Source organism: Gobio gobio (assembly GCF_949357685.1).
Source record: "Gobio gobio genome assembly, chromosome: 16".
NCBI lineage: Eukaryota > Metazoa > Chordata > Actinopteri > Cypriniformes > Gobionidae > Gobio > Gobio gobio.
In genome coordinates this window covers 37,046,047-37,072,614 of record NC_137109.1, presented here as the reverse complement: position 1 = coordinate 37,072,614, position 26,568 = coordinate 37,046,047, and the positions used below count along the sequence as shown (strand labels likewise).

At 39.0% G+C, this 26,568-nt stretch overlaps 1 protein-coding gene across 1 annotated transcript in view; it reads left to right on the top strand.

The window, feature by feature from the left end:
* The first annotated feature begins 501 nt into the window (after positions 1 to 501).
* Positions 502 to 26,568, top strand: part of fgfrl1b (fibroblast growth factor receptor like 1b) — a 46,558-nt gene continuing 20,491 nt past the window's right edge. Inside the window, exons 1-3 of the mRNA XM_079838657.1 lie at positions 502 to 719; positions 937 to 1,026; positions 23,571 to 23,843. Coding sequence (XP_079694783.1) covers positions 954 to 1,026; positions 23,571 to 23,843 — 346 coding nt within the window. The 5' untranslated portion in view covers positions 502 to 719; positions 937 to 953. The remainder of the gene's footprint in view (positions 720 to 936; positions 1,027 to 23,570; positions 23,844 to 26,568) is intronic.

Here is a 26,568-nt window from a genome sequence, read left to right as displayed (position 1 = left end):
GGGTGATTAATAAATGACAGAATTTTCATTTTTGGGTGAATTAATCCTTTAAGGCATTTTGTTGGCTACATGTTAGAAATGCAACAAGCATACAGTAAAATATCAAAGCAGTTAGTATAATCAAGTCTTTTGTTAAAGCACAACCATGAACCATTATTTAACACTTGCTACTTGATTGCAGGTGGTATCATGGTGTGGCACCTTATTCAATTTAATTGGAGGGAAAAATGGGTAGTGCTATTGCAGCCTATTATATTTTTTTATTATTATTTATTTGCAGAATTAAATTATTTGGTAAAACTAAAAAAAGCTGTTGCATATTTCATCCTCTAGAAATTGTTATTTGAAGGTTTTCTCTAAGGGTTATATTAATTGCCTGGTTCTCCTATACAGGTTGCAATGTAGTTGCGTTGTATCTCTCCGCATACAGGAGGCGCTCGTGTTTACTTTCTGCTAGTCTCCAGCTGTTGGTTTGGAGGAGCGCTGCTGTGATTCACAGCTGTAGATCTTCAGTTCTCTCCACGGTCAGGGATGCTGACGGGTCATGTCAAGAGAAGAGGCGAGTGGAACCTAACTATTCCCGAACTTTTTTTCTCCTGGACGATATACTAATAAATCTGAAGTCATTTCAAAGAAGACCTCGTTGCTGCTCAAGGCTGTTCGTCTCATCTCATCAGAAACTGATTAATTCGTAATATTAAATCCCTTTCGGCGCACATGTAAGTAGCTAAAGTAACTGCATTTACAGTTTAGCTGTTTATTTAATCGGGCTATAGGCTAATGGAACCACATTTAGGCTACTCTGCAAACGAACGACGCGACCAACGCGTTCAATATTATCATGAAAAGCTGCTGTTGTGTTTCAATTTGTCGCGTTGCTGGCGGTGTGTATGTTGTGTAAAACTCCATAGTTATGATTTTTATTGTTTCTTTTAGTGGCGTGTCATCATAAAATGTTTCCAAAGAGAGGAAGCTTGACTTTTCTCACTGGGGTTTTGATCGTGGCGCTGTCATGTGAAGCGAGAGGTGAGTCGTGTTGTCTGAGTCTTTTATTCATTCAATGGGGCATAATTATGACGATACAAAAAGCAAAAGTTAGCAGTCTAATGATACATTTATATTATTGGCTCATAAATAACAGCATTTAGTGTATTTTTTAAAATACCTCCATTTGATTGTGCCTTTAACAGTTGCTCCTAAATTCAAGGAAAATGTGTTCAGAACCAATTGTCAATACATGGGTGTATTTTGCCCTGTACGTTTCAAATGTGGTAAAATTACTTCCAAATAACTTTAAATGCTGCCTTAATATTTTTATAAAATTAAAGTGATAACCTGTTTTGATAAATGCAGTGCACTTTTTCCTTTTTCAGCCTCTTTGAATTGAATTGCAATTACATTTTTGTGCTGAAATTGCTGGAACTGTTGGTGCAATTTAAACTGATGACATCAAAGATGTTGTTATAACATGACAACAAACATTTTTTTGCAGTGATACTAAACCAATTTTAGTTTGCTAAAGGTCAAGACATTTAAAAGACATTTGACCTTTTGCAGCTCAATATGTTTATTGACTACTTTAAGCACATTAGGGAAAGTCCCGGCCATGTGCTGTGTTTACTGACACAGTCGACTAACCGCACACACACATTGTCATTCTTTTGAAGTCTTACATCTATATCTGCACTGGGGTGTCTCAGGCCAAACAAGAGGTCCCTGTTACTTGAACTGTAACAGAAATTTAGAGGTACATAATTCAGTGTTCCCTGCCAAGTTGAAAAGCAATTTACATAACTCAAAGCATAACTCAAACTCAAACTAATGACTCCTACTGTGCTGGAGATTGTGTGTCAGAGAGTTGAGTCAGAAAGGTGTTGAACTTCTCTACATGGGCCATCACCCTGCTGTGAGCCCAAAGGACATTATTTTACTGTATCCCAGAGGAAATAAATGAATGTGCTTGCCAATGAAAGCCAATTATATGTATACTATATCTTCATATTGTATTATCATTGTTTAACATTCTTTTAAAATTAATGCATTAATTATAGTACTAATGCTGGGAAACCAGACCTTTTTATCCTTCATGATGGCTTAGCCATTGATGGTCTCATTTATGTCATTGTTATCTGAAACAACATGGGTCTGGCATAATAAATCTGGATGAGTTAACTCTGGTATTTACTCTGTTAAAGGTGATTACTATTATTGCGCCCATAAGAATGCCAGGATAACCCACAAGTCAGAGTCTGACCTCTACTAAGTAAACAATCCATTGTCTTCTCTTGTTTATTGGTCCATTTGTTGACTCTATCCCTCATTGTGTGCTACGAGTCCTTTTTGAGGAGGGGTTCCCAATCCGTGTTGTCCTTGGATTGCTCTTTTTTTCCCCTGTCAGCCATTCTTGGAATGCTAGATCCCAGTTCTCCCACTATCTGTGTGTTGAAATCAGAGAATGAGGAAACAGGAGTGCGATTATATGGCATGTGTGTAAACGGCTTCTCTTTGGCTGTGTTGAATGGGGTGTATGTTGGTGGAATTCCTAGAACAGTGGCATTCTACAAGCTTTAATATTAAATAAAAAAAATAGGAAATACTAATAGCTTTTCTGAATTTGCTTTAATAGATTGTGTCAGACACAAGTGCACTTGGTTCTTTTAAGAGGGTTCATTGTTGGGTGAAGTGACTATTATGTTGTAGAGAAACACAATTTGGAGCTTAAGGCAAGACAGTTACTGGATGTGTTTCCAACGAGTCTTTGGGACCATGTGTCAAAAGCATTACTCTGTGACACAAACACTTGTTTCCCTTGAGTTATGGAAGAGCAAAGACATGAGTCCACGCATGAGCCGAAGAAACCAGATTGATCAGAGCAGATCTTTCCTGATTACATTTACCCTTTAATATTTATTTATTTGTCAGTCCCTGTTTTATTTTTCCAAAGTTTGAAATGGAGCAGGTGGATCTGTACTTTCAAGAACTTGATCTTCAATACAAGTTTAAAGATCAAATTTAAAGCATAAGACAACTTAGCATCCTCATAGCACCTAGAGTTTGCAAGATACAGAACAAAAGTAAAAAAATAAAATAAAAATACAATGGGATATATGGTAAGAGATTTTTTTCATGAATTACTCATTAATGAGTATTTTTTTATTTTTTTTATTCTATTTTATTTTATTTCAAAAAGACTGTCAATCTGTGCACTAAAGGGATAGTTAATAAAAAAAAATTAAAATAATTTTTTCACACTTGTGTCTTTACAAATCCATAGGACTTTTGTTCACTTTGGATCACCTTTGCATTGACAGTCTATTCACCCAAAACTCACTCTGACACAATCGATGAACTGATTTAATTTAGGCTTGTATTCAAACATTGATCAGTGAACAACAGTTTCGCGGTATATGACGGTATTTTTTTCCCCATGCATGACTTGGTGTTAACTAAGGGTGCTCCGATCAGGATTTTTGGAGCCGATCGCCTGCCAATACGATCACCGATACCGATCTATTTGAAGCCTTCTTTTTATCATGTAGAATTATTTATAGGGAGTTTTACAGACATTCATTCAGGGCCTGAATTTTATTTCTGACAATAGGGGAATCCTGGCCTGACGTCGTCATACTCAATTCTAGTCAGAATATGAGTTGGATATTGCTCCGTTGGGCTGCGATTATGGGGCGTGTTTCAACCGAACCAGGAAAGACCTCAATTGGATAGACCTACAACCAATCAGAGCAATGGAGTGATGCATAACATTAGTTGTCAAATGTCAAGAGAACTCAACTGCACTGTGTTGCCAAGTCCGCAGGTTGTTTTCCATGTCCGCGGGTTGAAGCGACCCCAAATATGTGATATACAGACCCAGGAATGCGAATTTTAACACATATATTTTACCCCTCAAATGCCATTTTTTCCGGAGAACAGCCCCCCCCTCCCCCCTAAGGAAACGTTAGAAGAAAAAGATGAATATAAAAGATCTTCGCCAGTGTTGTAAAAAAAGAACTTACTTAAGAGTACTTACCAACATGATCATCATTTCTGAGAGAAATAGTAAAGGTGAATGCATATATGAACAAGTTCTCCGTTTAGGATTAGAACAAATTCAACCCAAGTGCCTTTGATGACGATGATTACGTTACTGTTTATCATCTGTCCATCATCGTATAAAGCCCGCCCTGACAATTTCATTGGTCCGAACAGTTTCTGTTAGGGCATAATTACTCCTCTACGGATCAAGTCCAGGAATCAAATGTAAATTAATATTGGTCTTCCCTGAATAAATTAAATTATATTAATCCTTACACTTAAGGTTGCAAAAGTTAGTCATTCAAGAGCAGTGAGTGTCATAAAGGTTAATCAAACAACACAACACAAGACAAAGAGAAACTCAGAGACAGCAGCAGTTTATTCGATTGCTGTCACTTTAAGAGCAAACACGGATACGGTTACATGCAGTTGCACAAATGTTAACATTCACTCGTGAGTCACGACGGGGTTTACGTGCATACTCGTCAAGACGGTAATTTAGTACATACATTTGTGTGTATTTGACCATTTCAGCGTAATTTGTACTCGCAAGCTTTTTGTGAGATGGCCTGTGTGTGTGTGTGCGCGCGCACGCTCACGGTCTCTTGGACACTGGCAAGACTTAAAAATAAATGCAAATGATACATTTTAGTGACGATGTGAGCATCGATTGTGCAAGTGGCAAATCCTGTGTCAACTGTGCAGCTCGATTTTAGTGCAGATGCGATGTGCTGATGTGAAGCCATTTGAGCATTTTGAGAGGGAAAGAGAGAGAGCGCGCGCACTCTGTGATTAACTCGCACTGTTTGTGAACTTACGTCTCACAGCAATTTTTCAAATGACTTCGTAAGTTATTTAATACAGAAATATGAATTTTACCTCACCTTCAGCATTATAATTATTTTACCGCCGCCAGAAAGAGAATGAGACGGTGTCGCTGCAGGTGCTGGGTTTTATGTGTCGTCAGCATGAGATCGGTTCATGAGATCTGCCTTTTTAGAGACCGCCGATCAATCATCCCAAAGTGATTATCGGCCGATAGAGATCGGTTGCCGATCAATCGGAGCACCCCTAGTGTTAGCCACGTTTTCTACTGATTGAGAGAGGACATACTGCAGTAGATTGACTTAGAATGGCCAATTTTACTGTCATGACAAGTGAATATTGTAGAAAAACACCACACTAGAATTAAAGGTGCAAGAATCAAAAATGCTTTAGAAAAGTGTCTCGGGCGAGTACCAAAACAAACTTGTAGCCAATCGGCAGTAAGGGGCGTGTCTACTAATGATGGACGTGCACGTAATTATTCAAAAGACACGACACACAGGACGGACATTAGCCAAGCGACGAGAGATGGCAGATAAAAAACAAAAGTGGAAAATGTCTGTGGAACAAAAGAAGGCTTACGATCAGGCAAGAAGTAGGACCTGTGTAAATATCGGATCAGCTTTTCTTTCTCTTTTTTGGAGAGAACTCAAGGAGCACTAAGGCCTGCAATCGGATGCCGAGGTTGCTTTATTTCTTCTCGATAGGTGAGTCACATTGGTTTTGTTTTGTTCCACAGAGCTAATATATGCTGGCTTTTGCTTGAATATGCTTGTGTGTCATGTTCGCTTGTTTGTCCATTTGCAATCGTATCATTGTTCACTTCAGCTATGATAAAGACCCATTCATTTCCACATCCTATAAACCACTGTCTGGTTCAAGCTTCAACTCGCAGCGTGGACGAAAAGTAAGATAATAAACTCCTAATATATGTTTGTTTCCTTTGGATCCTCTTTTAGTGATCGATATAACCCTCTAATCTTGTCATAATTGTAATATATTCGTTAGTTGTACTGTCGTGCTCGTGCTATCCCTGTTTATACTGCCCGCGCCGCGGTACAAGGACGAAACAAAACCTCGTCGGAGCCGTGATGCACTGCAGACTTGTGCAGTGTAAATACGGGGTAAGCATCCCAACCCACATAGATGTGGAAAAGATCAAAAATTGTGGCTACATTTCACCAGGCTCGATGCCAATAGTATTCAATGCAATATTCATGACAACTTAATTGCTACTAAGACCGACAACACAACAAATCTGAAGCACTTGAAAGTGCACAGAAGAAACTAAAGAGCGCCGTGAAAGACGCTCATATACGACTGCAAATAGAACTGCAGCACGTCACATAAATTATTTGAAACTCAGCATATACTGTCCTCACAGGCATGAGAAATCGAAAACAAATACTTCATATCCAAATGAAAGGTGCATTTCCCTCGATAGGCGCGCACGTTCTGCGGAGATGACGAGTCAGCATCGTCAACTTCATCTTTGCAGCCCAACACGGACTCAGAAAACACTTTTTTTGTGAACACATTTATTAATAAACAATTCAAAATAATGTTTCCTTGCTATTTCTACATTTATAAACATTAGGCTACTTTTGCCAGTGCTTTGCTGCCAGCTTTATGTGTGCGCTTGATCGCGAGGCATATATTCCGCCCCCCAGTACCCTATATATGAGTATTTGAGTCTGCAAAAAATAAAACCAAAGATTTTTTTTTAGGTAATGTAATCTTGTTAAAACAGAAAAATAAATGTTGTATCAAAAATAGTATCGTTCAGGAACCGGTATCGAAGTCAAGGTATCGGTATAAATGGATAGCTAAAGCTGAGTCCAAATCATCAGTCCTCATCCTCCTTGACCTATCTGCTGCCTTTGACACGGTAAATCATCAAATCCTTCTGTCCACCCTCTCATCACTGGGCATCACAGGGACTCCGCTCCATTGGTTTGAATCTTATCTCACAGGTAGGTCCTTCAAGGTTGCCTGGAGAGGAGAGGAATCCCAAGCGCATCAACTGACCATGGGGGTTCCTCAGGGCTCAGTGCTTGGACCTCTCCTTTTCTCCATTTACACTACTTCATTAGGTCCCATCATACAGGCACATGGCTTCTCATATCACTGCTATGCTGATGACACTCAGCTCTACCTTTCATTCCAACCAGACGACCCCACAGTAGCTGCACGAATCTCCAGCTGTCTGGCTGACATCTCTGCATGGATGAGTAAAAATCACCTACAGCTCAACCTGGCAAAGACTGAGTTCCTCATCTTTCCCGCCAGTCCCACTATGCAACATGACTTCACCATCCAGCTAGGTGCATCCCTGATCTCCCCTTCAAAATCAGTCAGAAATCTTGGAGTTACATTTGATGACCAGTTGTCCTTCAGAGATCACATTGCTAAGACAGCTCGCTCTTGCAGGTTTGCGCTCTACAACATCAGGAAGATCAGACCGTTCCTAACAGAACACGCAACACAGCTTCTTGTCCAGGCCCTGGTTATTTCTAGACTTGACTACTGCAATGCGCTTCTGGCTGGACTCCCCTCTTGTGCGATCCAAACACTACGAATGATCCAGAATGCAGCGGCACGTCTGGTCTTCAACGAGCCCAAAAGGACCCACGTCACACCTCTCTTCATCTCTTTGCACTGGCTACCACTCGCTGCTCGCATCAAGTTTAAGTCGCTGACGCTTGCCTACAGAGCCACCACGCACTCAGCTCCTGCATACTTTGACTCGATTCTACGTCGCCACACCCCCACCAGAAGCCTTCGTTCAACCAAGGAGCGAAGGCTTGTGGTACCTTCACAGAGAGGCAAAAAATCCCTTTCCAGAACATTTTCATTCAACGTTCCCAGCTGGTGGAACGATCTGCCCACCGCCATCCGAAATGCGGATTCATTGACAACATTCAAAAGTCAACTAAAAACTCATCTCTTCCGTGAGCATTTAACCTCCTAAAAAAAAAAAAAATTCCTTTCCTCTTTTCCTCCTCTTTCCCGCCCTACTCTAGCCTGTGCAACACTGAGACCAAGTATTTCAGGCACTTGTTGCGCTCACTCGACTCTTCACGACCAATCGCTTATTGTACCCCCAAGTTGTAAGTCGCTTTGGATAAAAGCGTCTGCTAAATGCATAAATGTAAATGTAAATGTAAATCGGTAACGGTAAATTTTTGAACAATACCCAGCCCTACAAGCATCTTTGTTTGGATCATGGTTGAAATGCAGTGGTTGCCTCTAATTTCAAATGGTTATAGATATTTTTTGTTTAACCCTTAAATGCATGACTGTTTCTCCAATCAATCTTACATATTCGGGTCTTTAGCGACCCGGATCTATATCTAAGACGGATGGATCTCTACTTGTCACGATAATATAAAATTCTCCTTAAATTAGTGTGACAATTACAGAAGAATAAAATAAAATATTTCGTTACCTTTTGGAACTGGGAAGGGTTCAGTTTGAGCAGATGTTTTATACCATCATCACTGTCCTCGTCAGAGCTCATTTCCCAGTACATTCAGCACCTGGCTCATATTGGTGATCTCAAACGTATAAAACTATAATTTTCAACATCTTCAAAATCCATATTTTGATCGCTGACAGCTTCTCCACCATCAAGTGACAGTGACACTAATATTTGATTGCGTTCTGTACTTGCTCTGCAGTAATCGATTATACTTACTATTCTTTCGTTTTCTGTCTGCAGTAACTATGAGTGAAACGTCACTTCATCATTGTGTATACGACAAGGTGAATTGCACTTATTCCGTCATTAAAGATTCAATTATTGCTGTACAGAAAAAAATATGCGTACACTCTTACACACCTCGGGACGTTAGTGAAAAAGTAATGGAAAAACAGGCATTTTTTTTATAATTTTATAATTTTTTTCTTGTTATATTGTTTATAATGAATTGATTGAGGAATACTAAGAAGGTTGATGTCTAAAAATGAATGTGGAGGGTAGTGAATGACGTCCCGGGTCGCTAAAGACCCGAGGTATGCATTTAAGGGTTAAGGCCAGTTTGGCCTGTTATAGAAAAAATAAACAACACATAAATTAGCTTAAATAAATCAATAAATCAGCATACGGTATCCGAGGTGGCTACTTTGCTTGTTAAAAAGGGGCCATGAAAAAGCATTAATTGCATTACTAATAAGTTCAATCTTGCCCAATGGGGGTCATCTTGTTTGTACACAAAGTGTAGGCTACTTGTTTTAATCTCATTATCTCATTAGTTTCTATGAGTATGGACAGCTCAGGTTAGCATGACACTCCTCCAGCAACCCATACACATAAACACACCAGTCATCTCAGACAAAGTGTGAACACAGCGGTTCGAGAAATGCTCTTGCTTCCCCGTTCTCTCGTGTGGTCAGACATTTCCTGTTTCTCACTAACTTTCTTGCTGGTGAAAAGAAGCTGACTGCTTTCTCCCAAGAAAAAGTTTGGGTTCCTATGGCACCGCGCCTGGCAGTTATGAGCAGTGCAGTTTGATGTTTGGCTGTTTTTTACGTTGATCTGGCAGAAGATTGCTGCTGCAGAGCGTGTACTTGAAGTTGAAGCGAAACAAACCGTATCTATGCTAATAAATATAGCTCTGTGATTTATGCACTCTACCGGTTGTAGAGTTCAATGAAATATATAAATGTGTATCCAACAGTCGTGGCAGTTACCAGCTGTTTAGAGTGGCACATGTATCAAAGGCCTGGGTTATGCTCTTTAAAGAGGTCAGATACGGTAAAACGTGGTGTATTTTTTATTTGCAGCCACAGGAAAAGACTTTCACTCTTTCTTTTAAGGGTTTCTTTTTTTCCTCCCCTCAGATATTTAAATCAGTTCCAGATTCTGGGTTGTAAGCAGGAGATGTTGGCCCGCATGCTCCATTTACCTCAATGATCTACCTTTTAAAGTAGAAATAGCTTTGATAAGAACAGGGAAAACAGGCTTCAGTTATGCAGCGCTCCCTTCAGCTGGCTTCTCAGCAGGTGTCAGGATCTCTGGGTTTATTAGACAGATAATGCAGCTCAGCAGGCAGGCCCCGCTTATCAAACAAATGATAATGGAGCAGCTCTGTTGGAGCCATGCTGTGCCTGTGATCTGCCTCTGCTGGACAACAGTAATGCAGGCGTCAGTCTCTGGCCGCTTTGGCCAAGTTAGAGAGAAGCTAAATGCAATTGGCATGGCTGCTTCATATACTAAGCTTTGAATGATTAGTAGGCATGTGCCTACGGTATATTATAATGGAGAGTTCTAATGGATGTAATTTGCAAAGTAATACATATGCCCTGCAACTTATGTTTGCTTATGAAATATTTGGTTAATTTGACCTATCTTTCAGCTACTAATACAAGTAAGAGTGTTGTACTCTCAACTCTGTTTTTATAGCATATTTAAGTGTGATAGTTCACCCAAAATGTAACATTTTGTCATCATTTCCTACATGTTGTTTACAGATTCTCTTTTTGCCCACAGATTCAGCGTCCTCTATTCAGCGTTTTTTTTTTCAGTTTTTTTTTTCTCTGTCAAACTTTCTCACTCGTTGTGACAACTAACCTATGCCACGCCCACACCATACATGCATCAAAGTAGCCGAAGCAATTTTTCTCTATTTACGGATATAATGAGACGCATACAGGCAAGTGACTAATGTACAGAATTTCCCGCTAAAACCTGACAAGTCTAAACTGTAAACACTTATAATAGGCTTACCATAGTGAATTATAGTGAGTAAGAAAGAAGGATTGATGATAGATTGAGTCATTATTTAAATTTGATTAATTTTGTCATCATTTCCTTAATGTTGTTAAGAAGGAGAAACGTTTAGCAGAATATGAATGGCGACCAGAGGCTGTCAAAAAACTTAGTAGTCGATATAACTTGTGTGCTTTTGTTCCAAGTCTTCTGAAGCCATAATATATCTGTGTGAGGAAGAGAGCAAAGTTTAATTCTTAGTCAATATAACTTGTGTGCTTTGTTCCAAGCCGACTGAAGCCATAAGATATTTGTGTGAGGAAGAGAGCAAAAGAGTTTAAATCTTGTAAACGAAATATCATAGCCGGTTCTTATGGGTCTTGTAATCAGTCTTAGTGTGTTGAATTTAAATGTGTGAATATTAAAATTGCATTAATAAAATCATTAAATAGGGCAATAAAGAGGGCAAGTCATCAATTCTAGGTGTTTCCCCATTTCCCCACCTGCTGCCTGCGACGCTAGGATAGTTACAGCATTGGGGACGTTTTTCTAGCCTGGCTCCGCCCTCCTACGTACTTCTGCTCAATTTTCATTTTCCTTAAGTACTATGTCTGGGATTGCGGTATATTCTTTAGTTTTCTCAGATCAAATTTTAACTGGTCCAATCAGCGAACAGAGGGAGTGGCTGAGAACAATGACGTTGCTGTGCGCTAGTTTGAGATGACATACGCCACGACCAAACGTTAGCGATTGATTATGGCAGATCCAGAGTGGCTCTGGGCAGATCCAATAGTTTTAAACTTCAACAGAGTACCCGCCTTCAAGGAAGTTAATGCTTGTCAATGGAGAGTGGCCAGATTCTCTGGACAAATGAAATCTACGAGAGTCTGGTAGCACCAGGCTAACGTTTTTCACCAAAAAACATATGTTCAGCACATATGGAATATAGATTACTTATTTGTTATACTTCATGATGATATTATGGTGTTTTTTTTTTTTTTATTTAATTTTTTTATCTTTTTTGGAGCGTGACAGTCGATTTACATTTATTGTATAAAAAAGAGCTGGAAAAAGAGCAGTGAAGAACTTTATTTGCATATACTATAAACTGCAAATGTATGCAGTTTCAATGAGCTACACTTATCATCGAGCTCTGCATCTTATGTACTCTGTGTTAGAGAAATTATGTACCTGGCACAGAGTTGAAAATGCCTAAGGATACAAACAGCTGTAACCAGAGCTGTTCTTATCTGCCTGTCTGTCTGTGTGCACTGTAGACAGAGTTATTGTCTGCCTGTCTGTCTGAAAGAGCTGCAAACTGTATCAGCTAAATGCACCACTCTTGTTGAAGAGATCTCTCTGGAAATGTCAGTATGTAGTTCACAAAATGCTTTTGAGCGGAACATTATGTTACATGTGTGTGTTAGCATGCATGTGTACATGTGTTTATAATTTGGCTGGGATTCAGAGATAATTATGATGTTGACGGCGGTGATTTCACTATATTAACACATTTTTTTGCTGAAGTTTGTCTTGCCACGGGAAGTGAGAGTCGTTTAAGTGTACCTATGTGGCAGTTGAGTTTTAAAAAATAATTATTTAGCAAATATCTCTATATGCGTGTGCGCACACTTGTGCGTGTGTTCCTTGGCGTTGTAAATGCTGAGCAAGTTAACCAGCACATTTCAATGGGAAATAGTGCAGTTGTTAAATTTGAACATGATGTTCATAATATCAGGTCCTGCAGTCCAAACACACATGCACACGCTAGAATATTAATGTCAGGACAACATGAACACAGTCTGGCAAGAACTAATGCTGTATTTTACCCCATATTTTTAATCCCAGATGAAAACCAGAACCATTAGCCCATTATTCTCCTCTGAAGTCTGAGGGCTTTTCTTTGTAGTTCGTGATCTATGTTAAACGTGCGCTCACATCACAAATGCCGTCGGTTTTGTGGGTGAAAAGAAAGTTTACGTAAACAAAGCAGCTAATGAGCTGCATTTGTCGGTGCTGTATTGCGTCGACGCGGCTCTTTGAGTGTCGGTATTTATTGAGGAGGTATTAAAACACAAAGAAAGCGCGCCAAGCCTTTGAACATTTTTTTATGATCTGCTTAGTTGAAAGTTTCAGCACTTGTATAGTTCTCAGAGTTCAACCGTGTTTCATCCCCTGCTTGTCTATGTACCTGTGACAAACAAAGTGTTTGCACAGGTGGGAGAGGGCAACTCTGAGAGAGACTGAATGAGAGATTGAGAGCTGCCATCCAACTTTTGTTCTCTCCATTCCAGTGGACTGAGCTTGTCGGAGCAGTGTCCTCGTGCAAGACCAGGCCAATGCGTTCGTCATGAGCAATTTGCTCTGAATGCGAGGTTCCCTGTTTCAATATAGGAGGCTTCTTGGGTGTTTCTATATCCCCTATTTAAAAGAAGGATTAGCCTGTGTTTCACAGGATTACAGGTGTCCAACACAACCAGGATCAACTTTTCATTGTCAGCTGTGAGAGATGCACTTCGCTGTCACAAAGTGAATCCAACGTCCTATTTTGTGAGCTCTAGCATTCAAGGAATTTAAAACCTGAATGGAAGGGCCTCTTTTTTCACCCTGTATTGGTAACTCGGGTCCACTTTTCCTAGGGTCATTGCAATAGGTCAAATGTCAAGGATAGAAAAAGTACAGAGAGAGAACAGTCCTAAAGTTTATTACACCATCTGAGAAAGAAAAGAAAAGATTAAAGGAAATGGGTGAACTTTTCTTGTGCTCAGTATAACAGGGTCAAAAGTGATTAATAACATCAGTTTGGCAAATGCGTTTTGTGCAGTCTTGTCTTTTCGCGAACAGCTGTGTCTGCTCTGGCACGCAATTCTATCAGTGTCATTGCTACAGCAGTAGCTCACGCTGCAAGGCATAGCTCAATAAGTAAACACTCATGAGAAAGAAAGAAGAGAGAGAGAGAGAAATAGATAAAAAAAGAAGCAGCAAAAAGAGAGCCAAAGCAGGATTATAGGCCTTGCGTGTGATGGCTGTGGGCCGGGATTTTTGACACAAAGGCCGAGCTTAATAAGCAGGTGCTCATTACGGTGCTGGAGCCCAGGTTACTCAACATTAACCCCGAAACCCTGCAGAGCTGCAAGTCTATTTACGAGGGCGGGTTTGGCGCGCTGCAGTGCCCTTTCCCTGTGGTCTAAATTGCTGGTGGTCCATATGAGGAGGAAACAAATAGGGAATGCTGTCCTACGCTGAAGAAATTGGAGATGCTGTCCTACATTGGGTTTCTGAGGTTGTTAGATCACAACCTCACTTTGGGGGGGCCTGGAATACTGAATAGCAAAGCAGAAAACCATCATAATTTCCACCAGCATGAGCGAGATAAATCTCAGATATGCTTTGTATCTATAATGAATCATAATGTATACCGGTTCCCTGTAATTACAGTCTACAATGAAACACCAGTCATACTTGAATACGGCCTTCTACTGTATGCATTTGCAATCTGCAGTTTGAAACCATTAGCTATAATATAACATATCCCCGATTGTAGATTATTTTGTTGAGCTGCGGACTGGAGAACCATTGCAGCTTGATGACAGACAGGGACACTTTGTGCATTTACAGCAATTGATGCTACTTGTATCTCATCTCAAACTCTCAAAATATCTCTATCGGGGTGAGGGTTGGGCGAGGTTGATGAGGCTGGACACTCTTGAACCAAATGCTCCAGCTGGCAGTTTAAATGTCAGGGGTTCATCTGAGATCATTGGCATAAGCCCTTTTCTAGCTTAACATGGTTATTATCGTAAGCTAAAGTAAAGCTATCATAAAAAGCTACCATCAATTTAGTTTAGTTAATTTTATAGGGTAATAGGGTAATTTTACACCCTCAAACTGAATTAAAACAAAGAATAAAAAGTTAACTAAACTAAAAACAGTTATATTATATTAAATTATATTAATTATATATATACAGATTTCCTGTAGCTCAAACAGTAGAGCATGGCACTAGCAACGCCAAGGTCATTGGTTCGATTCCCAGGGAAAGCAAGAACTGACAAAATGTAAATTGTGTACCTTGAATGTAATTTAAGTCGCTTTGGATAAAAGCGTCTGCCAAATGCATAAATGTAAATGTAAATAAATATATATATATATATATATATATATATATATATATATATATATATATATATATATATATATACACAATAAATAAAATGTAAATAAATAAATAATATAAGGGTACCCTACAGGTAATAGCATTATATTATATTATTGTCACAATCAGTTTGATCTTCTGTTAGTTTGTATGTTTGCATTTCCTGTGTTTTAGTTCCTGTTGTTTTTTTGTTTTTTGTTCTCTTGGTTCTTCTGTTCTTCTGGCTGCGTTTAAGATCCTGTCCCAAATGGAACCCTAAGCCCTCATTGTCTTCCTCCGTTGCAAAAGTATGCATCAAGGGCGCATATCGGCCACAAAGTGAGCACTCGCAAGCTCCCTTCTCTCCCTTTTTTTTTTCCTTAGGAATTTGTTTTACGTATCATTCTATAGACCTATATGCTTGAGCTGTTGGAGAAAATATAATAATTACACAAAACAAAAATGATAACAATACAATAAACTATAACTGTGTAAAAAACAGCCAGCTTAAGGTAGCTACAAGTATTATGTGGTTAAATGTCAAAATAACCGAAATGTCATACACTAGAGTTGTGTGGGTTGGTGGTAAATTAAGCTTGATCTGATGTGATGTACACTCATGTTGCATTGTCATCAATGGATTTGCCTGAAGTGTATACATTGAGTAGACTCGCTCCCTCTGTCAAAATTGAGGGGTCGAGGGTCTGTCCAAATAAACTTTCCTCGCCCACTTGATGAAGTTGAATGCACTTAAAAAAGGAGGTGGGGATTCCCCCCAAGAGGAAGTGTATCTCTAAGGTTTACATGACAACAATGTACTAAAAACAGAAATGTTTTTCTTTTAGGTTGTCAAAACGATCCCTGTTCATACAGATCCTCAAAAACGACTAAAACGCTGTATTATGATAGGCATCTCAGGTTAGTAGTTGGCGATGTCACTTTGTAAAGAAAAATTAATGGGCCTATAGACTGAACACATAGCCCAAATATGCATGCGCATGACGTCACCGTTTTCACAAGTTCACATTTTTGTTGTTTACACTGAGACAATAACGGTATTGTCAAAACTTGCACTTTGAAATCCGTTTTCAAAAGTTCGCGTTTTCAGGCCGATTCTTCCGATCTTCACCTGTGTCTTGTTTGCTTATGTATTGTCGGCTGTTGTCTTTGTGCAAATTTGTCATATTTACGACTGTTTTAGATTTGTTAAATAAAGAAAAAGTTCTGCATTTAGGTCTATTTCTCCTTTCCTTGTCTGCCTTGTTAGTTAATACCTTTAGTTTATATTATATTAATATTATTTATATAATAAATATATAAAAAACAAATAAATGTTTTCTTAACCATCCAGCAGTCATAGTGGGTATCATTCACTAATAATTGCGTGGATTCTTTCATATTTGTACGCACAGGACAACAATAGGATGTAGGCTACAGGTAATAGTCTGCTCTGTTTGTCTGTTTGTGAGAAGACGCCACCTGCAGATACCGTTTGACGCAAGTAAGATTGCTGGTACTGATTTTAAAGTTCATCTATCTGGTTTTGCCAGTTTTTATCCACATTCATATTTTACATTTTATTTTCTATTTGATCTACTCAATGCATTTAAATAACTTTGAAAGTCTTATTTATAAATCGTATTTATTAATCTTTGTTAATGTTAGTTAATAAAAATCCTTATTGTAAAGTGTTACAGAGACTTCTTTCAAAAATATTTTAAAATCTCAGTGACCCAATTTTAAAAAATAAAACAGGAATTTGCAAATGCAAAACTGACAACCTCTTAGTGCTTAATTTGGAAAGATGTACATGTTCAAGATTAAGACAAAGTGAGACAGGGCAGCCTGGGCTTTGCTGTGTTTAATTGAATTAATGGTCATTGGATGATAGGCAGCTGCTCTGCATCCTCCTCAGGGCACAAAGAGCAGCACAAAATCCACAAGGAAGTCTGTGTGGAACTGCACACATGACGTCAGACTGCAGCGGTGCCTTATTGAGTTAGCTTGGCTCCAGAGGCAGCAGTTGGTCGAGTGCAAAGTCTGGCTCAAGATCTGATTACACACCGTAGAGAGACAGCTGTGAGCAGTGGCGGTGACAGAACCACAACTCTGCGTTCAGATTACCAGAATTAAAAGTGAGGGAAGGTGTAAGTGAACCTGTTTACCTAGCCATCCTCTGTTTGTGTCGGAGTAGGAGGCTCTGCGCAAACAGCATCAGGCCTCAATCTCTGCCGTTATCTCTCTCCCTGATAAAAGAGTCACATTCCATTGCCAAGACCAGCACTGTAGTGTTTGGTCTATCTGTCTCTATCACTGATCACATGCTGAGTCCAATAGCTGCTCTCCTCCCCTTTTTCAGGAGATTCAACATAGGAGAAGCTGCCGTCTAGATCATGGCAGTGGTAGATCAAACTCTAGATGACCTGGCAGAAGCTGCCATCTGATTGGCTGCCAGTGCTATTGTAATTTTTTCATAGAGGGGAGTGTTATATCAGAAAATGCATGATGCTAATTTTTTTTTTTGAAGACTTTTTTATAATTTTTATATATAATTATTTTATATTTATATTTTATAATAATTATAATTTTTTAATTAATTGGTAACACTTTACAATAAGGTTCAATTCATCTAAGGGATAGTTCACCCAAAAATTTAAATTGTCATCAATTATTCACCCTCAAGTTGTTCCAAATCTTTCTTATGTACTGTCTTCTATATTTTGTAGAGGTGTAACGGTACACAAAACTGACGGTTCGGTACGTACCTCGGTTTTGAAGTCACGGTTCGGTACGGGTTCGGTACAGCAGTTTTACAAAATAGCTTTTTATTAAACAGTGATTTAGTGAAAAGAAAAAATTCTGTCCTTAAATGAATTAAATTATAACTAAAAGTGTATTGAAGATATTGCTGTTTTTCTCCAATTCGTTGTTTAAATATAATCATTTTTTGACAGTGTCTGTCATTTTCATGACAGCTTTAATTAAACCTACATGAAATAATCAAGACATCCCTAACAGGTTAAGTAGAATATAATGAATATATAGGCTAATATAGTGAACATATTTAGTGAAAGAGTTGATTTCTCTAGTGAATACAATTCTGTGGACACTGAATGACCGCCGGAGGTAAATGTGATGCTACATGACATTGTTTAGTTTACAAGCAGTTATATAGAGGTCTTTCCGCCATTGAAACACTGATTGAGCGATTACACCACATATGATACGTGACGGTAAGTTGTAATGTATCCTCAACATACCTTCAGATGTTCATTCATGTTTATTCTTTAGGAAGAGATGATCGATCGCGTTCACAGATGATCACGTGCGCGCCCGCGTTGTGTGGCCGCTTGAACTGTGATCAGTCACGCCACATTAAAGAGCGTCCAAACGGCAATTTATCGCTTGAATTTCGTGATAAAATGGACTGAATACTTCATATGTTCATGTGGGAACTCGGATTGAAGTGTGTTCCGTGCTTAAAACAAGCCGACTGTGAACTGTTAAAGATTGTATTCGGAAACCGTTCGGTACATGCATAAACCGAACCGAAAGCTCTGTGCCGAAACGGTTCGGTACGAATACGTGTACCGTTACATCCCTAATATTTTGAGAATTTTGTCCATACGGTGAAAGTCAATGAGGTAATATTTAGTTTCTATTCGCAGTGTTCTTCAAAATATCTTCTTTTGTGTTCCACAGAAGAAAGAAAGTCGGAACAGCATGAGTAAATGCTCATTTTGGAGTGGACTATCCCTTTAACATTATAGTCAATGCATTATACACTGCCCAGCCAAAACAAAAGTTGCTGTTTGGAATCCTTTGGATTTAAATTGGCAAATACTTGAGTCAATTGCAGTAATTTTTATGTTTCTAGTATGCTTGGCAACAGTTCTTCTAACCCTAATTGATGGAGTGTGTAGCTTTTCATTTCTTAAACAACCATGTAGGAAGACACATCATGGCCATATTCCAGGATGACAATGTCAAGATTCATCAGGCTCAAACTGTGAAAGAATGGTTGGGAGGGAGCATGAAGAATCATTTCACACATGAATTGGCACCTCTGAGCTTAGACCTTAAGTTAATTTAAAGTCTTTGGGATGTGCTGGAAGAGACTTTACAGAGTGCTGGACTCTTGCATTGTCAATACAAGATCTGGAACAAAAATTGATGCACCTCTTGATGGAAATAACATCACAGCATTTATTTCATAGCATTTACTTCCTGCATGGTTATAGAAATGAAAAGCTACACACTCCATTAATTAGGGTAAGAAGAACTGTTGCGAAACATATAGTATGCTTGAAACACAAAAATCTCTCAAGCATTTGCCAATTTAAATCCAAACAGCGAATTTTTTTTTTTTTTGGCCGGGCGGTGTATATTACTATATTAATCAAAAGTTAAAAACAGTATCATATTAAAAATGTGAAAAAACAATATATAAAAAAGGAGTGAAAAAAATCTGTAATTTGTCTTATTTGTTCATACAACAATAATTTATACAATCTGAAATGTTACAAATATATTAGTATATGTATATTGCTGTTCAAAAGTTTGGGGCAGGGGTCACTTAAAGTGTTAGTTCACCAAAAAATGAAAATTCTGTCATTAACTACTCACCCTCATGTCGTTCCAAACCCATAAGACCTTCATCTTTGGTACACAAATTAAGATATTTTTGATGAAATCCGAGAGCTCTCTGACCCTCTGAGTCACATGGGCGATTTTAACAATGTCTTTACTATCTTTCTGGACCTTGAAAGTGTTAATTAAATAGCTGTCTATGTAGGGGTCAGAAAGCTCTCGGATCTCATTGAAAAAATATACTATTAACTAATGTTAACAACTTGAACTTTATTATAAAGTTCAGCGTATCTGTTCGCTGGGAATCAAACCTATGACCTTAATGTTCGTAGCACCAAGTTTAGCTTCAGAAACTAAAATGCTGTTACATGTTTTGTTCAATTCATACTAAAAAAAAATTAATATGCAGTCATAAGCTATGTTCAGCAGGTTTGTAACAGCGGCGGGTGATTTACAGCTAAAATAATCGCCCGGAACACTGACAGAAATGTGCAGCGCAGGCTCTTGCACTCACTATGGGCTGGGCTGTTTTGGATGTTGTGGACACACATGTACTTTGACAGCACCAGTTGCCTGGACTGTTCATCTTAGTCTTCAGTGTTACTTCTGCACCTTCTCTTACACACTGCCTTCTCTCTTTCTCTCTCTTTCCATCTGTCTCAGCCTTTGATGGTCATGTCACTTCCTCCATTCTAATCATTTATCCATGCAGCATGCTGACAAGGTCCATTTGAAGCTCTTCATGTGACACCAGTGATGTTCATCTAAAGCTGTGGAGGCTGCCGAGGCTTCAAAGTATTTCACTGCGGTCTGTAAGACCTGTTCATAAATCCTTTGAGAAATCAAAAAACCATATCAAGATGTCTGAGACAAAACGGGCCAGTGAAAAAGCGCATCATGCTTGGTAGCTGGTAATCCATATTGTTAGGATTTCTTTTTGACAGTAGAGATTTAACCGGTCATGTGTCTAGTCCAGTATATAGATAGACAGTAATTAGCCCAGTGATTCATGCAATTGTAGTCATTTATTGTACAGTCAGGGTGGCAATAAATGTGTATGAACTTTATGGAGCATCAATCCACTGATCTTGACTTCAACATTGTCTCGAATGTGCTGAGGTTGTTTCCTGGGAGGTCTGTCAAAAGCCCATTGCATTTGATGTCTGCAGATGGACGCAAGATGATGTCTCTCTCTTTGTTTCTGTTTTTGTCATGCTCACATTTTCCTCGTCTATAGACTATAGTTTGACATGCACATTAATGTTGCTAAGCTGAATCTGTAGGCACTAAAATATTTAGCAGCTTCAAATATTGGGTGAGTTTGGTTTTAATTAGGTGTGACTATTTTTAGCAATACTTTTCAGTATAATGAAATATGACTATATTTATTATAGCTCTTGACTTTTGTCAAGTGTCTTTTTTGTTTGTTTATTTGTTGAAATACATACTCACTCAGACTGTCATGAAAGAAACATCTTATGATGGCTTAGAGTTTAGCCAAAACAAAGTAGCATTCAAAAGTTTGAGGTTGATAAGATTTTATAATGTTTTTGGAAGAATTTCTTTTTTTATGCTCACCAAGTCTGCATTAATATTGGATCAAAAATACTGTAAAACAGTTAAATATTATAGTTTATAAGTTTAAATTATAAGTTTAAAACAGCTATATTTTAGTATTATTTTTTGATTCCTTTTTCAAGACTCCAGTCATCAGTGTCACATGATCATTCTGATATACTGATTTGCTGCTCAAGAAACATTTCTTATTATTATAAATGTTAAAAACAGTTGTGCTGCTTACAATTTTTGTGCAAACCATTATACATTTTTCAGGATTTTATTGTTAAACAGTATTTATTTTAAAAAAAGTATTTTGTGTAAAATATAAGTGTCTTTACTGTCACTCTTTAATGCATCATTGCTGCATTTACTGAGGTCAACTAGTTCATCCAGATTTAAAAAATAATAAGAATTTTAAAAAGGAAGCTTTAATATTATTTTTAACTGTGTTGCTGCAAAGGGATTGCATTTAGAGGCTCAACCTCTCAGAGGGTTTTAACATTTTAGGTAGTGTCGTCACAACGAATCCTTACCTCAACCGAGAATACTTCATTCTCGGCCTAAACATCTGTTTATGAGGTAGACCCTGATTCTCAGCACACAGTGATGTTATTTCCAACTCATATTGGATATTTCTGTCACCCTGTCTGCCATAACCTTCCGCCAGAGATGTTTTTGATGTATGGGGCATGTGTGTGGCCCCTGTCATCTTTTGTCTTTTCCACTATTATGGGCAATATTTGTCTGTCAGCACGTATGACGCCTCTCTCTGCCTCACATCAAAGCTTTTCAGTCAGCTTAGGCACAACTCTATGACAAATAGTTAAGTGTGCAATTTTAAATGACAGTTCCAAGCTTTCTTTTCTTGAGTCACATCTTTCGTCTAACACATTCTTGTTATGTATGCCGTGTGTAAAGCGTGGCCTGTTAACGGAGAGGGAATGAGCTATTTCAGCTTCTGCATCTATGGTATCCACTAGGTTATTTTAATATTCTTAAGCAAACACTCAAGAGTTATTCTCTTCTTTTGCATTCATTCAGCCGCCAGGTTCATAAGATCTGTCTCACATGGTCTGTGCAATGCCCCTTATCTCTTCTCCGCTAGTGAAAAGATCCATTGTTTGTTTGAGGAGCCCACCGATTAACAGTTACCCTACATGAAATCTAGTCATCATAAACATACAACTGTTTTCCTTTCCAATGTCTTACAAATGTTTATTAACCCACCAATTGTTTTTCAGTTAAGTGCATGATTCATCTAACATAGACTTCTCTCCAGCTGTGATGTTCATTTCCACCTTTTTTCTGCTCTATTTCCAGAGAGGAATTTTTCTGCCATTCTCGGCCCTTCTCAGTCTAACATTCTGGAATTTACTGTAATTTAATTCCAGCACCAAAACAACCTTTTCTTTTCCCTCCCGCCTTTTCTCGTGGCACTTTCCTGGATGGCAACCAGCAACTTCAGGTGAAAACACTTCACTCCTGCAGAGAGACTTGAAGGAAAAAAGAGAGAAAAAAGTACATTTAGGTTCAGTGTCATTTTTCAATTTATAATCTTGGTGGTTCTCACAGCAGCTGCTAGAGCAGCAACAGGATGTGACAGTACCAGGCATGAATGAGAGGTGCCTTCCAACGTACACACAAGCCAGTATGAAGGAAATGGAAAGCAAGTGCTCATGGGAGTCTTCATAAGCTGCAAGGAAGGGATGAAAAGGACCTTGTGCATGCAAGGAAAGAAATTCCCCATAAAATTCTTCTGCCTAGCTTCCCCCCTCATAACATTGTGGGACATGGTGTGTTTTTCTTCATGTCAGATATTTTATATGCCAGCCAAGGAACATTTCAGTCCACAGGGTGCATGAATCTTCTCATACTTGGCTAGTCTTTTATAAGGATATGCAAGACTAGTCATCTAAACAATACTGCTGCTACTAATCAATATTGCAAATCAAATGTTGCATTTTAAAAATAATACATTATTTTGTAAGTGTATATCTGGAGCAGAAAACAAAATCATTTCAATTTACCTCAAACCTTGCATGCATTTGTTGTATCTGTGTTACTCACGGTAATAATTACGGGTAGTAAAACAGTAAACAAAAAAATATATAATAATAATGCAATTTATTTTATTAAATCATTCATTATTATTGCTAATACATTTATTAATATTGTTAATGCAATAATAATGATGATGATAAAAGCAAAATGCACCAAAAAAAACAAATATTTATAGAAAAAAATCCTTAAAAGTATTAAATAATAATAACATTAACAATATGTATATAAAACTGAATTATTTTAATATACTACCTTTTAATTTTGTTTAATTATTTATTATTATTATTATTTGTTTTGCTAATCATTTATTACAATTGTTAATGTATTAATAATTATTTGAAAAATACACTTATTTAAAAAATATCATTAAAAATATTAATCAAATGAACCATGTATATTTTTTTTTACCATTTTATTAAATTGACTGAATTACTCAATTTTACTTTTGAAATTCGTTATTACTATTATTATTCATTGTTTTGTATTAAATATATTTTTATTATATATATTTCTTTGTGGGACATGGTGTATTAGGTGTATCAGCTCCTATATACACTAAAACATTTTTTTTTGAATGGCCATTTTTGTTTCGTAATGTTTTTTATGTAAATTGGACAAATGCTCTTCTGTTTCTTAAGACATTGTTTTTTGCACCAGGTCCTCCATGGGTGAGTCGTAAGGTAGAGGACAGACAGACGGCAAAACTGGGCCGCACGGTTCGTCTTCCATGCCCTGTGGAGGGTGACCCCCCTCCATTGATCCTGTGGGTGAAGGATGGGCGGAATGTCAATCCAGGCTGGAGCCGCTACAAGGTTCTGAAGCAGAGTCTGAAGATCAAAGAAGTGGAACTGGAGGATGCCGGAGAGTACATCTGCCGCGTCACCAATGGATTTGGCAGCCTCGCCCTTAACTTCACACTCATTGTAATTGGTAAAGACTGCCTCCCACTCCATACACCACAACCCTTTATATCTTAGTACTTTGTACTTTTGCACACCCAGAGCATTTTTAGGCCACATCAGTCATCCAGGCTTAATCAAAACCTGAAACGTTGCACACGCACTACGGTTTGAGGTAGTCTTTTAGGGGGATAGTGCCCCAGCTAGACAGATGGCATCTCAAAACAGCAGAACTGAAGCATGAGTTTTCAAGTGAAATCAAAAAAAGAGCAGGGGAACCTTTAGATGCCCTCACAAAAAGTTAATTGGGGCACAGGAAGGCAGTTGGCTCACATAGCTGCTCCCAAATCATATTTGACAAAACTGACGTGACTGGCAAGGTACTTTAAAGCAAAGCATGGTTTCATGTACATAACATTAACTGAAAAAGCACAAGAGAGCATTGTACTGATGGAAATGTATGACTTGTTAGCTTTTGTTGGAGCATATGGCACTGATGCCATTTTGCATTATCAAATCTAGAGAACAAAGGATGGCTTCATGTCGTCCGTCACACAATACCTGCAGTTGTTTATGTAGGCTGTAATTTAATACAATGTTCATACTTTTACCCGGGTAGTAGAGACTTTTTTCCCACTAGAACCTGACAGGCAAGGAAATGAATACACACCTTCTTGGATGGATGGAAGGAGAAAGAAAATGAGGTGTAGAGACATGTAGCTGTTGTGAGACTGGTTGAAGCAATGGGGGGTTTGTGCTGGACTGCTGCAGTTCGGAGCGTGTGGTTCTCCTGATGACTGCTGAGGGACTGTGGGGCAGGCATTTCCAGCCAAAACGTTCTGTACAGAGAGAGGAGACAGAGACGACCTGCTGCCTTCTCTGCCATAAATCTGAACTGGTCTGGAGAAGTTGAGAGGCCTTGAGGACCCAGAAGCCCTCGGCTCTTCCTGTACGTCTTGCCACGTTTGGGGAGGCAACTAGTGTGCGGATGTAAAGCATGATTATTCTGCTGAGCGAGGCAGCTGCTTAATTGGCCGAGCCAGTGTTTTCAGGTTCCCTCCCCTTGATGTCTTTTGCTCTGGGCCTCCTGTATGGGGAGTGATGGCGGCCTGCTGTTTTCCTGTTTCGTCCCCGAGAGCTCTGTGGAACTCAGAGTTATGGTGCATTGGACTGCTTCACTCCCTTTGGAATATAGATGTAGAGTTTACTGAAGTCATTAACTGCAATGACCAACAGCCCCAAACAAAAGGCCCATTAGACCCTCCTTTTGCAGTGTTTGAGTGTTTAAAGCTGTGACTTTTGCTGGGGGGAATGCCACTATTTCCTATTAAGAAGCTCCATTGTTTTTCAGTAAAGATTAGTGGGCCCTACCACAGAAGAGTTAAAGGGTTAGTTCACCCAAAAATGAAAATTCTGTCATTAATTACTCACCCTCATGTCGTTCGACACCCGTAAGACCTCCGTTCATATTCGGAACACAAATGAAGGGAAAGGTGTTGAAAGGTGATGGCTGAGAAAGGCTTCAGATAGGCCTCCATTGGCATTCAGTACATTTACACTCCCAAGACCCATAAAAGGCACTTAAAACGTCATTACAAAGTCCATCTCACCACAGTGACTCTACAATAATTTTACCATGCGACGACAATAGTTTTTGTGCACAAAAAAAAATCTAAATAACACCTTTATCCAACTTGTTCTTGTCTTCCGTGTGTGCCTCCGCGACGCATGCACGAGAATATGACGCAGATCCGGCGTTCGGACACATGACCCAGAAGCGATTTGTTTACAAGCAGAGGAAGACGCGCGTATCTAAGCTGTTGAATTCTACATTGATAGTGCTTTAGGTCTCTAGGGATGCTTTAGGGATGTTCCGGTTGAAAGGGCACGCTGGCGCGTTTGGCTGCCGCTCCTCTCTCCCGTTTTTAGAAGTTTCTTTTATGAGCCAATGTCATTTTATTCGTTCGTGATGTGGAATTATGCATCGCATGCTGGATTACTGCTTTTATCTCTGAGTGCGGTTTACTGGAATATACTCTACTGTTGCCTGGCCCAGGACGTACACTGTTTACACCGCTGTGAGGCTGCTGTTGGTGTGGATCCTCCCCGAATGGCTCTCAGGTACACTGCTCGCCAGTTGTTGAACTTGAACGGACATTTAGATGTTGCGAGTGACATACGTGCTCTCTGCAGTAATCTTGGAATACTGCGACATAAGCGTTACATACATCGCTCTCCAAGGCGAAGTTTTTTATGCTCAATATTGAAAGCTGTCGCCTACCCGCGATTTCTGCGCAAACCCCATAGACTGCAGTTAAGACCTACAGGGGTTAACTTGTATAATTTATCGGCACTCAGGCGTGCGGAGGTTGCTTCGGATCCATCTGCTCACCCGCGTCTGCTGAAATCAGCACTGTTTAACGCGCGCTCTGTCAACAACAAAGCCGTTATTTTATCTGACATTATTTTAGAACAAAAGCTCGACCTTGTCTGTTTAACTGAAACATGGCACAAAGAATCTGATGGTCTTCTTTTTAACGAACTGACTCCTGCTGGCTATGGATTATTTGATCTCCCGCGTACCTCTGGTAGAGGTGGGGGTATCATTGTGTTGCACAGTCAACAGTTCAACATGTGTCCCGTGTCTGTCCCCAAAACAGACTCATTTGAATGTCTTGCTTTGAGTGTTTCTGCGTCCCTCTCTACTGCAGTGGCTACAGTCTACAGGCCTCCTAGGACAAATAAAGACTTTTTAT